The following is a 14,913-nucleotide window of genomic DNA, read 5'->3' as shown; positions in this document are numbered from 1 at the left end:
CAGTTCTGGGCAGGCATTGCATGTTGAAAAGTGAGGAGAAAGGAAGTTCTTGCACCTATAGTTCTAGTAGAATACTGTTGTAGAGGAACCGCTGACTTTAAAAAAAAAATAAATAAAAAAAAAATGGACAAATACAGAGCGTGAGAATCGAGAAAACTCCTGGATGTTTTAGACTATTTACACCAAAAACTGTTTTTGTTGTAACCATGCTTTTCTGCAGGTTTTCTGTGAAATGACATTCGTTACATATATTAATCAATGATTGTTGTATGTATTTATTGAGATCATAGCATTTCTTTATATGCGAAATGGAGCAGAAAAGTAAAATATGCTTTATATTTGTCTTCCAATGTGCTAACCTATAGTGTCTTATCTTGTATAAGTAGTGACAGAATACACCCCAGAAAGATGCGGTGCGGAGTGTGCTATGCAACACTAAATAGCTTTTCGGCAATTCCTAGTAAGGTTTTCCAGCCTCCCAGCATTGACTCTGCAGTTCTGTCCATCTGTAGAGACCTATCTTCTCACCCTTGCCTTTATAACTACATGTTATCCTTTATTCCGTTGTGTTTTACAATATGCCTTTTATGCTCCAGTGACTTGGGGAGTTTAGGCTGAAACCAGTGGTAATGCAGCTGTGTACTGGCAGTGCTTATAAATGGCAGCCGGTGTTCTGGGTAATGTGGTCCTATAGGCTCGTGCCTGCTCCGTGCCTCAGCTGGTGGTTCGTCTGGTGACAGCCTCATTGCTCTTGTCTGTCCTCTGCTCAGTGGAGGGTTCGGCTCTGAATAGCGAAGTGATTGTGAGTACTAAATCTGGGAAACATCACTGCAATTAGTTTTCATTTACAAACAGTTTAAATCCCATTTCTGGTCATTAGAGAATAACTAGGATGGATAACAATGTGTAAACCTGCCTGCCCTTTACAGAGCACGGCGCAGTCAATACCTGTGGTCGCAGATGCTGCTCTCTTCTCTTTCACTTCAGATTTAATGTTTTGTAAAAATATATTTTACTTGGTCTATAAATATATTGAATTAGGTCTTGGCTCTTTTTTTTTTTTTTTTTTAAAGAAGCACTTCCGTGAAAATCGTTATCCTCCTAATATATTGCAGTCATATTATATAGCACTGTGTACTTACAATTGCTCATTTTTCCTTTCTACCCTCTTAATTCTTATGTTTTCCTTTAGGTTTATGACATCATGTGATTAAAAACTGGCTATCTGAATCCTTCTAAGCTCTATGTAGAAACAGGAGGTTAATTTTCCCTGTATAAGTCGAAATCACTGCAAAAGTGTATGGTAGGGGGGAGGAGTGGAGTTGGAGAGGAATGGTTTCTGCAAGGACAAGAGACTTCCTCATCCTCATTCTTCCTAATTCTTCTCTCTTCTCTGCTCTATGCACAAACTGGAAGTCTCTTGTCCTTGAAGAAACCATTCCTCTCCAACTCCACTCCTCCCCCCTACCATACACTTTTGCAGTGATTTCGACTTATACAGGGAAAATTAACCTCCTGTTTCTACGTAGAGCCTAGAAGGATTCAGATATCACGTGATTAAAAACTGGCTGTCATAGACCTAAAGAAAAACATAAGAATTAAGAGGGTAGAAAGGCAAAATGAGCAATTGCAAGTACACAGTGCTATATAATATGATGACTGCAATATATTAAGAGGATAAAAACTTTGATGGGAGGAGGGCTTCTTTAAAGGGAACCTGTCACCAGAAAAAACGCTATTAACCTTCAGATATGGGGTTAATCTGAAGGTTAATAGCGTTACTAACCTGCACGTAGCCGAACGCTGTAGGGAGAAAATGAACTTTATTCTCCCTGCAGTGTTCCAGTTTTAGTCACGGGGCAGCACCGGTGCTGGTTTAGTCACCTTATACAAAGTGGTGGCTGTAACCGCGCCCCTGGCTGATAGCCGGCCCCAATCCAGAGCAACTGTCAGTCGGCAGGTGGCGTGTTTATAGCTGTCGCTCTGTATACTCAGAACGCTGCGGGGGGAATAAAGTTAATTTTCTCCCCGCAGCGTTTGGCTGAGTGCGGGTGCTGGACAGGTTAGTAACCTAGATGCTTCTGGGTGTCAGCCTCCAGTAAGCATATACACCCGAAAATGATGCACGAGGACGTTTGCTCTGTCAGCACCATTACAGTCTATGGCCCTTTCGGCGCATACGCCCGCATCCCATTTTGCAGGTGGTTTTGACGCAAGCCCCGATGGGGCCAATGAGCGGGTGCCTGAACACTGTGAAAGCACTTTTTACAGTGCCTGGTTACCCAGGTTAGAAGTGCGTATCACAAGCAGCATCTCTGCTTCAGAGCAGGGGTGGGCAACATAGCCATACTGAACCAATCTGGGGACTGCACTAAAAAAAAAGGGGTATTACCTTCTGTGACATTTGTGGCATATAGACTGTATAAAAAATGTCGGACAAGTACAAATTCTACTTACAGTACTCTTCCTGCCACCAATCAGCACTCTAATGATACGTTCACAGGTTTCTGACGAGGATTTAGAAATCGCTTCTGCTTCTAAGTCCACATCAAAAACTGCGTCAAATACTGCGTTTCCGACTGATTTCAATGGGAAAAGCTCTTATAGTGCGCACAGTGCTGTTTTTTTCACATTATTTTGAACATTCACATGACTGAAAAATATGGTTGTATAAACGAGCCCTTATTCTGAGTTTGTGTATGTTGTTTTATTGCCGCAGCAAAGTTCAGCTCAACTTTGATGTGGGATGAGAAATGTGGGATTACACTTTTCCAAGGCTCTAACTCTTTGTGTCTATTGTCTTTCAGGATTCACATACAAAGTTTCTGTCAATTCGAACATATGGAGAAGAAGTTAAAAGGAAAGGTTTAAGTGCAGAAAATGAAAAACCAGTGATGTAGGTTTTTATAAGCTAAATAAAATGATTTCTTATTACCCAGAAGCAATTATTAACTCTTCATGTACAGCCATAATTGAATTTGGAGTTCACCTGCTCACCTTTGGGATCACATAGCACCGTCGTTTTTGTAAGGCCTTATACACACTTCAATATTTTTGATTTGTATTTCATCAGTATTTGTATGCCAAAACCTGGAGTGTCTTTAAAACACAGAACAGGTGTCAATCTTTCAATTATAGTTTTTCTCTGTACATTCCACTCCTAGTTTTGTCATGCAGAATACTGATCAAAAAACCTGACGTGTGAATGAGCCCTAACCGATGTTACTGCAGTGCCTTAGTACCTTCTGATATGCTCAAGAAATCCATTATAATGGATGGACAGTATAATAAGTTGGTGTGACCAGTGTAATCCTGGCAGTGAGATGGCGACCATTCCACTATTCTTTCATTATGTAGTAGCTGGGAGGAGGTGGCCGTTCACGCTTATCTGTATTTCTTTATTGTTGCTCTGTATGTGTGTGAGATATGGCACAAGGAGTCCCAGAAATTAATATATTTTGTGCATTAACCGAGAAGCAGATCATCACTATATCTCTATAATCACATAGTCTTGTTTAGTAATCTGCATTTTCCTGGCATGCAGAGATAAAGGAGTATTTTTGTCTCTGACATTGATGCCATATCCACAGATGACTCCTTGTCGCGGACTGCTAGCCACCACTTTCTCCTTATGCTTCAATGGAGAGCTTCACATCTGCACTACCCTTTTTCCATTAAAGGGAATCTGTCAGCAGGTTTTTGCTACCTCCTCTGAGAGCAGCATAATGTAGGAAAAGAGACCCTGATTCCAGCAATGTGTCACTTAGTTTACTGAGTGTAGCAGTTGTGATACAATCAGAGTATTTAGATGTAGCAGAGCTCAGAAAGCTGCCCCCACCCACACCACAGCTTTCTGTGTACATTGTCTATTGACAGTAAGCTGATAATCAGTGCTGGGGGCGTGATTGATCTAGAAGGCATGTGAGCTGTAGTCTGGGCAGCGATAATCTCCTGTTGATAAAACACTCATTGTATTAAAACAGCACACAAACCTAACAAGTGGCACATTGCTGAAATCAGTATCTCAGCACCTACCTCATGCTGCCCTCTAATTACACAGGCAAAACCTGCTGAGAGATTTCCTTTAATAAATGCAGGACTAAGGCCTCATTCAGACATTTTTTTTTTCACAAGAGTTCTATTCATGCCTTTCACAGATAGACCATTATGGGTAGAAGTTCCATGGGGCTTTCCACATGTCTGTGTATTTTCGCGGATTGAGTGGTCCTCACAAAATCATTGAGATATGTCCAATTTTGATCGGAGTCTCAGATCTTTCTTGTCAATGCAAGTCTATGGGTCTGTGAAAAAAATCAGACCGCACTGGGATGCCATTGATATGCTGTCCATTTTTCACAGACTGTTTGATAAGAGAAGCTTGACAAACCTCCCATCAGTTTTTTGGGAGTTCAACTTTTTTTTTTTTTTATGATATGACCAAACTCTGATGGTAAAAACTGACTCACTGACCTAACTGTGACGAAATTGGTCAAAGGTACTGATGAAACGCGGACCGAATTTTGTGTAAGAGAAAAATCACTATTGTCTGAATGAGCCCTTACAGAATGAAGAATGCATTAGAATGTGGCAGCAAGAAAGCGGCAAATAGGGGTATTCATACTTCAGTTCTCAATATAGATAATGCTACCAAGGGTGAGAAGATGATTTTAAAGGGGTTTTACAGTTTTCTGTAAAACATTTAAATATGTTTTATGAAATATATATATAACCAATTTGACCAATATGTGCAGATTCCTCCTTATTTCAAAGTGTTTTACTGTCGGACCTTATGGTTTGCTATGACTGCATCTTTGCTTAGCAATTTTCTGTGACCTAAACTGGCAGAACTCCAGGCTGATGCATGTGCATTATACTGCTGCATTGTAGCAAATCTTCAGGACACGAGATATTGTATATTATTATGCCATTGTTTTAGCTCATTGAAGATTGCCTGGATTGGATACATTTGTAGCAAGCCAATGAGCTGTTTAGGTCTGTAGGAATATTCCTCCACTTTTTGCACTATGTGAGAAGGTCACTGGCAAAATACAGGAGGAGAGATGTGTCACTGAGGATGTTAGCCTTAGTGATCTGAACCTGGAAAAATGTTCCAGCATACTGTTTGCTGAGAGGGGTTAATCAGCCATATTAAGGGCTTGGTTTTTGTGAACAGCTGAAGAGTGGGGCATATCTCCAACACACGGTCTGGTCCAGAAGGTAAATGTGGATTCATTCAGTGTTCGGTGTGTCTGGAGATGAGAGCTCCAGAGCTGTGCTCGTGTATAAGAAAGCTGAATCTAGTTTGTTTTTTTTGTTTTTTCCCCTGAGCGGGCAAACCCCGCAGCCACACAGATAATACTGTATGCTATTTTGTTTTCCCATTATGCCTGAAGGGTCGTGTTTGTTTACCTAATTTTGGACTGGTTTATGCAGTACGTTTTTGAATAAACCAGTTGAAAACTTAAACGGAAAGTGTTCCTGTGACTACCTCTTTGATCAGCTGAGTGAGCTGATGTACCACAACTAGTTTAATAAATATCTCCCACAAAACAGTACAATATAACTTTTTTATTAAACTTTACTTGCACAAAGAGAACTTGCTTTAAAGGTAAGGGTCACCTTCACACATGTACTAATACTGTCACTAAATCTGTCAATGTAATGAATGAAGGGGCAAAGCTGCTCCTCCAAATGCCATGCCCTACATTTTGACTTAGATGTCTCGGTCTTTAGACATTTGTCCTGGTCATTGCTGTACGACTGTACAAATTTTCTGATATGCCTCCATTACATATTAGAAGATGTGTAAAGGCGAGTCTCCGTTTACCTGAACAAGTTCAGTGGTAAGGTAGTTATTTATGTGCCCCAGTATATCTGATGTCTGGAAGAAGCTTTAGAATTGATTTACATAATCCCTTAAATTTCACTCAAAATTAATATATTCTTCATTAAGTAACACATTTAAAAGATGTAAAATCTTAATTTATGCTTTTCTTCATAAATATCCCTCTTTTAGTGCACCGCCGCCTTTTTATGTTCCCAATATCACTGAAGCAGAGCTGGCGTTTTAATAGAAAGGTGCTATTTATAGGCAGCAGCAGAAATTGTGATTTTCTACAGTGTTGTGGTTGATCATCATGCCACGAGTGCCAGTATTAGTGATGTCAGGAGATGCGTCCCTAATTGCCTGAATAATTAGCGAATGCGTAATGCCGTGTGTTTGTTCTGAACAGAGACCTCGCTGGCAGAAGATGGTTGATTAAGGAAGAATTGGAGAACCTGCTAGTGGAAAAACTGAATGACCAAGACGTAAGTAATGCTTCACAGCCAATAAAGTAATTTCTGTCTTTTGAGTGTCACCTGTAGTAAACTCCCAGTATGCATGCTCCAGCCTTCACTCAAGATCAGAGAAGAGGGGTTTATGGAGCATTTTTTGCAGAGAGCCAAGACACGGAAGTGTTAGGGAATGACAAGAAAGCTTTCCAGAACAGTTTTCAGTATATAACAATTACTTTTTCTTATTCTTGCTGCTTCCTAAACTGTACAAATAGGTTTAAAGGGGTATTCCCATCTCCAAACCCTATCCCAATATGAAGTAGAAGTAATAATATTAGCAAATACCTTCAACTGGAAATGTAATGTAGTTCTTCTGATAACCTACGTCGCTTACCTAATGCACAGACCATAGCCGAGCTTAGGTATTCATGGTTACAACTGATCATATAGTGACAGTTAATTGCTAGTGGCTGTAACAATAGATACCTTAGCTACTGTAATGCCCTGCACATGGGGTAAGTGACCTAACTAATCAGAAGAACTATACTACAGTCCTAATTGGAGATATTTGCTATTATTATCATCATCATTATTATTATTATTACACCTACATATTGGGATAGGATCTTGGAAATGGGAATGCCCATTTTAACACCTTTACCATTTAGCAAGGTCAACAGTTTTGCCTGGTCAAAAGTGCTGCCGGACTCCCTTTAAAGGGTTGTCCGTTGTCTTTTGTCTTATGTAATGTGAATTTCATATTCCCTAACATTAAAAGGTACATCAACTAACTTATAAGATGTCTTTATATTGTGTAACTCGCAGCCCAGTGATGACCACTGCTTCCATAGCATCCCCTGACTGCATGTGCTGTCACTTGTACAGCACTGGTATATACCACACAAGCATGAGATTCTATGGATGCAGTGGTCAGAAGTCCTCCAGAAAGAACACAGTGAAATGGTATACTTGATGGATGTATAGGTCATCATGGTGGGTTGAAAGTACAGAAACTATGCAAGCCCGATGACTAAACTTGATTACTTTTTTTTTTCTTTCTTAAAGCATTTAGACACATGCTTCCTAGTCTAAAGTACTTTAGTTCAATAATCTTTAAACCAAAAATGGGTTAAATCCCATAAATGTGTTAACTGGGTAACATATATTGTCGCTATAACGCCAAGAACAAAGATCCTATTTTAGTTTGATGGGCAAACTGCTAGACAGCAATAAAAACTTTGGCCTTTTACTCATGTAGCCCGTCTGATAAAAAATATGAATATTAAAATTTAGATTTTATAAATCAATATGCACATTAGACTATTTGAATATTAAGTGACATGAGTTCTATTGGGTATTTATACACTGCTCAAAAAAATAAAGGGAACACTTAAATAACAGAATATAACTCCAAGTAAATCAAACTTCTGTGAAATCAAACTGTCCACTTAGGAAGCAACACTGACAATCAATTTCACATGCTGTTGTGCAAATGGAATAGACAATAGATGGAAATTATTGGCAATTATCAAGACATACTCAATAAAGGAGTGGTTCTGCAGGTGGGGACCACAGACCACATCTCAGTACCAATGCTTTCTGGCTGATGTTTTGGTCACGTTTGAATGTTGGTTGTGCTTTCACACTCGTGGTAACATGAGATGGACTCTACAAACCACAGAAGTTGCTCAGGTAGTGCAGCTCATCCAGGATGGCACATCAATGCGAGCTGTGGCAAGAAGGTTTGCTGTGTCTGTCAGCGTAGTGTCCAGAGGCTGGAGACAGGCCAGTACACCAGGAGACGTGGAGGGAGCCGTAGGAGGGCAACAACCCAGCAGCAGGACCGCTACCTCCGCCTTTGTGCAAGGAGGAACAGGAGGAGCACTGCAAAATGACCTCCAGTAGGCCACAAATGTGCATGTGTCTGCACAACGATTAGAAACCGACTCTGAGGGTGGTATGAGGGCCCGACGTCCACAGATGGGGGTTGTGCTCACAGCCCAACACCGTGCAGGACGCTTGGCATTTGCCACAGAACACCAGGATTGGCAAAGTCGCCACTGGCGCCCTGTGCTCTAAACAGATGAAAGCAGGTTCACACTGAGCACATGTGTCAGACGTGACAGAGTCTGGAGACGACGTGCAGAGCGATCTGCTGCTTGAAACATCCTTCAGCATGACTGGTTTGGCAGTGGGTCAGTAATGGTGTGGGGTGGCATTTCTTTGGAGGGCCACACAGCCCTCCATGTGCTCACCAGAGGTAGCCTGACTGCCATTAGGTACCGAGATGAGATCCTCAGACCCCTTGTGAGACCATATGCTGGTGCGGTTGGCCCTGGGTTCCTCCTAATGCAGGACAATGCCAGACCTCATGTGGCTGGAGTGTGTCAGCAACTCCTGCAAGAAGAAGGCATTGAACCTATGGACTGGCCCGCCCGTTCCCCAGACCTGAATCCGATTGAGCACATCTGGGACATCATGTCTCGCTCCATCCACCAACGTTACGTTGCACCACAGGCTGTCCAGGCGTTGGCGGATGCTTTAGTCGAGGTCTGGGAGGAAATCCCACAGGAGACAATCTGCAACCTCATCAGGAGCATGCCCAGGCGTTGTAGGGAGGTCATACAGGCACGTGGAGGCCACACACAATACTGAGCCTCATTTTGACTTGTTTTAAGGACATTACATCAAAGTTGGATCAGCCTGTAGTGTGTTTTTCCACTTTAATTTTGTCGTGACTCCAAATCCAGGCGTCCATTGGTTAATAAATTTGATTTCCATTGATGATTTTTGTGTGATTTTGTTGTCAGCACATTCAACTTTGTACAGAACAAAGTATTCAATGAGAATATTTCATTCATTCAGATCTAGGATGTGTTATTTGAGTGTTCCCTTTACTGTTTTGAGCAGTGTATAAGCCAAAGTTATAGTGAAAATAATGACATGATATGATCATATATAAGCCATTATGATGTGATGGAAGGAAAGGTGACTGTATTACAAGGATGCTAGGCTTTATCTTAAATATTTTATCAAGCGGCGCATCCCATTATTGTATTAGATACAGTAAGCAGGGCTGTGGAGTCAGTAAGCCAAACCTCCAACTCCTCAATTTGCACGACTCCCTCATACATGGCTCATGTTTTAAGTGATTAATTTACTGTAGCACAGATTCATCTCCGCTAAAAGTCTAGACCCTTAGATCAGGAATAGGACAGACATTTATAGGACATTTCATAACTTTCCCAAATTCTTATGAGAAACTATTCCCCACAAATTGCATTGTACTACTGTACCCAATTTATTATATATTTTAGGAGTTGGAGCCAGTCCATTTTATACCGACTCCACCAAAATGGACAACAACTCTGACTCCACAGCCCTGACAGTAAGGGCGAAGTCAGATGGCCATATAACACGGATGATGATCGCAGTGCACAGACTGGCCATCTGCTCTACTGACCAGATTGTGACAGCTGCCTAGAAATACATGCTGTCAAGCTCGGGTCAGGAGAGCTGCCGGTCAGTCTGAGCATTGCGATGCGATAGTCGACCATGTTATATGGCCGTCTGACTGTTCCCTAAAGGTTCACTCCTATTGCTAAAAGTAATAGCTTATCAATAGGATATGCCATAACTTTGATGTTTGGGACCCACACAGATTTTGAGAATAAAAGCAGGCTTTCTTTGCACAGCTGTGTCCTGGCCACCTCCTGTGCAGGAAATCTGTAGCACAGCTCCATTACAGTGAACAGTGCCCTGAGCAGTCCCTGTGCAGGGAGTCTGTATCACAACTACATTCAAGTTAACAGTGCCCCGGCCATCCCCTGTGCAGGGAGTCTGTAGCACAGCTCCATTACAGTGCCCCGGCCATCCCCTGTCCAGGGAGTCTGTAGCACAGCTCCATTACAGTGCCCCGGCCATCCCCTGTGCAGGGAATCTGTAGCCCAGCTCCGTTACAGTGCCCCGCCATCCCCTGTGCAGGAAGTCTGTAGCACAGCTCCATTACAGAGCCCCGGCCATCCCCTGTGCAGGAAGTCTGTAGCACAGCTCCATTACAGAGCCCCGGCCATCCCCTGTGCAGGGAATCTGTAGCACAGCTCCATTACAGTGCCCCGCCATCCCCTGTGCAGGGAATCTGTAGCACAGCTCCATTACAGTGCCCCTGCCATCCCCTGTGCAGGGAGTCTGTAGCACAGCTCCATTACAGTGCCCCGGCCATCCCCTGTGCAGGGAATCTGTAGCACAGCTCAGTTACAATGCCCCGGCCATCCCCTGTGCAGGGAATCTGTAGCACAGCTCCATTACAGTGCTCCGCCATCCCCTGTGCAGGGAATCTGTAGCACAGCTTCATTACAGTGCTCCGCATTTCCTGTGCAGGGAATCTGTAGCACAGCTCCATTACAGAGCCCCGCCATCCCCTGTGCAGGGAATCTGTAGCACAGCTTCATTACAGTGCTCCGCATTTCCTGTGCAGGGAATCTGTAGCACAGCTCCATTACAGTGCTCCGCATCCCCTGTGCAGGGAGTCTGTAGCTCAGCTCCATTACAGTGCTCCGCCATCCCCTGTGCAGGGAATCTGTAGCCCAGCTCCGTTACAGTGCCCCGCCATCCCTTGTGCAGGGAGTCTGTAGCACAGCTTCATTACAGTGCTCCGCATTTCCTGTGCAGGGAATCTGTAGCACAGCTCCATTACAGTGCTCCGCATCCCCTGTGCAGGGAGTCTGTAGCTCAGCTCCATTACAGAGCCCCGCCATCCCCTGTGCAGGGAATCTGTAGCACAGCTTCATTACAGTGCTCCGCATTTCCTGTGCAGGGAATCTGTAGCACAGCTCCATTACAGAGCCCCGCCATCCCCTGTGCAGGGAATCTGTAGCACAGCTTCATTACAGTGCTCCGCATTTCCTGTGCAGGGAATCTGTAGCACAGCTCCATTACAGAGCCCCGCCATCCCCTGTGCAGGGAATCTGTAGCACAGCTTCATTACAGTGCTCCGCATTTCCTGTGCAGGGAATCTGTAGCACAGCTCCATTACAGTGCTCCGCATCCCCTGTGCAGGGAGTCTGTAGCTCAGCTCCATTACAGAGCCCCGCCATCCCCTGTGCAGGGAATCTGTAGCACAGCTTCATTACAGTGCTCCGCATTTCCTGTGCAGGGAATCTGTAGCACAGCTCCATTACAGTGCTCCGCATCCCCTGTGCAGGGAGTCTGTAGCTCAGCTCCATTACAGAGCCCCGCCATCCCCTGTGCAGGGAGTCTGTAGCACAACTCAATTCAAGTAAACGGTGCCCCAGCCTCTCGCTGTGTAGGGACTCTGTAGCACAGTTCTATTCAAGTGAATAGGGTTGGTTTTAGGTTCCTGGCCTAGAGCACTGATTCCAGTGAAACCACCTCCAATTGCAATAACTCTACTTGTGAATGGTGGTTGCTCATGTGTGTTACCACTTTATTCATCGTCAGTTGGACTGCTGGAGGTAGCTGAGCAGCAGTGCACATGCTTGACCACCACACCTTGCAAACAACGGACGCAAATCTCCCTAGTCTGCCAATCGGTGGTCAGAGCCTGACCATTCTTGCTGTAATCACTTATCCAATAGATGGGTGATAGCTTATACTAACTAATACTTTTAATATTTATTAAATAATCTACAGAATTCCATCTTGAATGAGGAGTCTCGACCACTGCATCCCTATTCACTGTGAATCAGATAGGAATGATGTCTCTTTCAGCTCCTATAGAAACTGAAGTCTGTCATTTCATCTTTTTCCACCAAGCCGATAATGAAGAAATTACTGGGTAGACGTCTATATTTTTATTTTCTTTTTACAATTTTTCAGAAAAGGGCAGCTCAAGAATTCATAGGTATTCATCATTTATTTTTACTGAGTTTTCATACTGGTAGAAAACGAAAAAGACATCCACAGTTGTAGTTTTAGGTTCAGTTAACTGCATTTTGGCAGCACGAGTTGTGTAATGCCATCCGTGTCCCCATAAACAAAGAAAAGTTAATTGTTCAAAGAGATTAAAGTCTAATAGGGTCTTAAAGATGGCAAAATTTCATAAACGCCATTTGTAGAAAGAGCCAAAAGAAATGCAAATCAGCTGGCAAGTAGAGAGAAATTCTTGAAGGCTCATATGATTTGCAGAGGTTTGTGACAAGATTCCTTCAATTACAAATGAGTAGCTTAAAACCGCTTTGATTCATTGTTGTCTGCAAAGCAGGTCCTGGGGATTTTGTGGAGCAGAGAAATGTATTGTCTCACACTGTTTGGAAACGAACATCCATATGCCAAAGTGTCAATCTGACAGGGAATGTCAATGAGAGTCCTGCTTTGCCAAGCTTCAGCCTAGAACTATAGCGCAGGCAATTACACTGACACCTCCTAATGAGTTTTTGTTTGCCTGCAGTACCTGTATTTTTTACAAACTATGGAACGCTTGGTGAGCATGCCGCACAGCAGCATCGAGGAGGACTTTATACTGACATACTGCAAGAATCTCGAAATCCAGTCCGGAAAGCAAATGGTTAATCCTCTGCAGTATGATGAGCATGGAGTAGCCTTCAGCACAGGGGAAGGTAATTACATGACTGTCTACGTCCAAGAGTTTATCAGGATTGTGATGTTTTCTGTTTTCTTGTGATTCATGGGGTATTCCCCTCTACAAGATCTTATCCCAATGTTTAATGTGTAATAATAATAATATTAGCAAATACCTCCAATTAGAAATGTAGTGTAGTTTTTCTGATTGGCTATGTCCATTTCCTCATGTGCAGGCATTGCAGGACCTTAGGTATCCATGGTTACATGGTTACTTCCACTGATAAAGTGACAGTTAGTTAGCTAGTTCCTAGTGGTCGTAACCATGGATACCTAAGGTCCTGCAATGCCTGCACATGAGGAAATGGACATGCCAATAAGAAAAACTACACTACATTTCTAATTGGAGGTATTTGCTAATATTATTAATATTGCATCTACTACATATTGGGATAAGATCTTGGAGATGGGAATACCCCTTTAATATAACAGTCAGAAATAATCCAGGGACCAAAAGGAAAAGACAGAAATGGGTTATCACCACTTTTGTCTTCTCTTTTGCCATCTGCGTAGTGCCCAGTGAGTGCTATGTAGTAAATAGAAGCATCAACAGTGCCAATGCTTGTATTGGGCATGCCAATCACATAATCGCAAAATATCTTCCAGTGTAGCCGTATTGGTTCTTGGCAGTAGCAATTCAAGCAGAAAGTCGTCACTCATTACTTGAATGAAAATGATGCTTTATTATTCAAAAACATTTGATAAAACCAACCATAGTGGAACAGCGGTACAAGATACAAATGGCAAGGAAGTACACATGCAAAATCAAGACAACGCGTTTCGGACCTAGATGCTCAGATTAGGACACATTTGCTGAGCTGTGATTGGCAGTGTCTGGAAGGGAGGGGTGAAAGCGCACTCACCAGAGAATACTCTGAAGACACACCCAGTTGAATTGCAAGCAGAGATTTCACATGCAGTGCAATAAAGGTGAATATGTCTGCAATGGAGCGCAAAAAAAATAAGACAGAATCCGGGAACCTCAGGGATTGTAACAAGGTATATAATCCTTTTTTTTTAAGTACAAAATAAAATAAAAATTTAAGAAGGGGAAAAAACTCTTACATTCTGGTAAAAGGTTAAATAAATTGCATAGTATTTCAAATATACCCCCATATTTCTCCTATATATATTGCACATCTGGCTGCTGCCTTTAAAAAAGAAAAAGCATAACAAGAAACCCCTGTATGCATAACATGCATGATTATATATATATATATATATATATATATATATATATATATATATATATATATATATATATATATATATATATATATATATATATATATATATATATATATATATATACACAGTACAGACCAAAAGTTTGGACACACCTTCTCATTTAAAGATTTTTCTGTATTTTCATGACTGAAAATTGTACATTCACACTCCAGGCATCAAAACTATGAATTAACACATGTGGAATAATATACTTAATAATAAAGTGTGAAACAACTGAAAATATGTCTTATATTCTAGGTTCTTCAAAGTAGCCACCTTTTGCTTTGATGACTGCTTTGCACACTCTTGGCATTCTCTTGATGAGCTTCAAGTGATAGTCACCGGAAATGGTTTTCACTTCACAGGTGTACCCTGTCAGGTTTAACAAGTGGGATTTCTTGCCTTATAAATGGGGTTGGGACCATCCGTTGTGTTGTGCAGAAGTCTGGTAGATACACAGCTGATAGTTCTACTGAATAGACTGTTAGAATTTGTATTATGGCAAGAAAAAAGCAGCTAAGTAAAGAAAAGCGAGTGGCCATCATTACTTTAAGAAATGAAGGTCAGTCAGTCCGAAAAATTGGGCAAACTTTGAAAGTGTCCCCAAGTGCAGTTGCAAAAACCATCAAGCGCTACAAAGAAACTGGCTCACATGAGGACCGCCCCAGGAAAGGAAGACCAAGAGTCACCTCTGCTTCTGAGGATAAGTTTATCCGAGTCACCAGCCTCAGAAATCTCAGGTTAACAGCAGCGCAGATTAGAGACCAGGTCAATGCCATACAGAGTTCTAGCTGCAGATACATCTCTTCA

General features: G+C 42.2%; 1 protein-coding gene across 2 annotated transcripts in view; it reads left to right on the top strand.

Annotated features, from left to right (window-relative positions):
- MRPS9 (mitochondrial ribosomal protein S9) overlaps positions 1–14,913 on the top strand; it is a 100,586-nt gene that overhangs the window by 73,017 nt on the left and 12,656 nt on the right. For both annotated transcript variants that reach the window (XM_073664753.1, XM_073664752.1), the window contains 3 exons: positions 2,808–2,896; positions 6,234–6,309; positions 12,686–12,854. In XM_073664753.1, coding sequence (XP_073520854.1) covers positions 2,808–2,896; positions 6,234–6,309; positions 12,686–12,854 — 334 coding nt within the window. The remainder of the gene's footprint in view (positions 1–2,807; positions 2,897–6,233; positions 6,310–12,685; positions 12,855–14,913) is intronic.

The sequence above is a fragment of the Phyllobates terribilis genome, unplaced genomic scaffold (assembly GCF_046119375.1).
Source record: "Phyllobates terribilis strain yellow unplaced genomic scaffold, ASM4611937v1 Scaffold_2__4_contigs__length_985480577, whole genome shotgun sequence".
In the NCBI taxonomy this organism is placed as follows: Eukaryota; Metazoa; Chordata; class Amphibia; order Anura; family Dendrobatidae; genus Phyllobates; species Phyllobates terribilis.
This window is presented reverse-complemented; position numbering and strand designations above follow the sequence as displayed.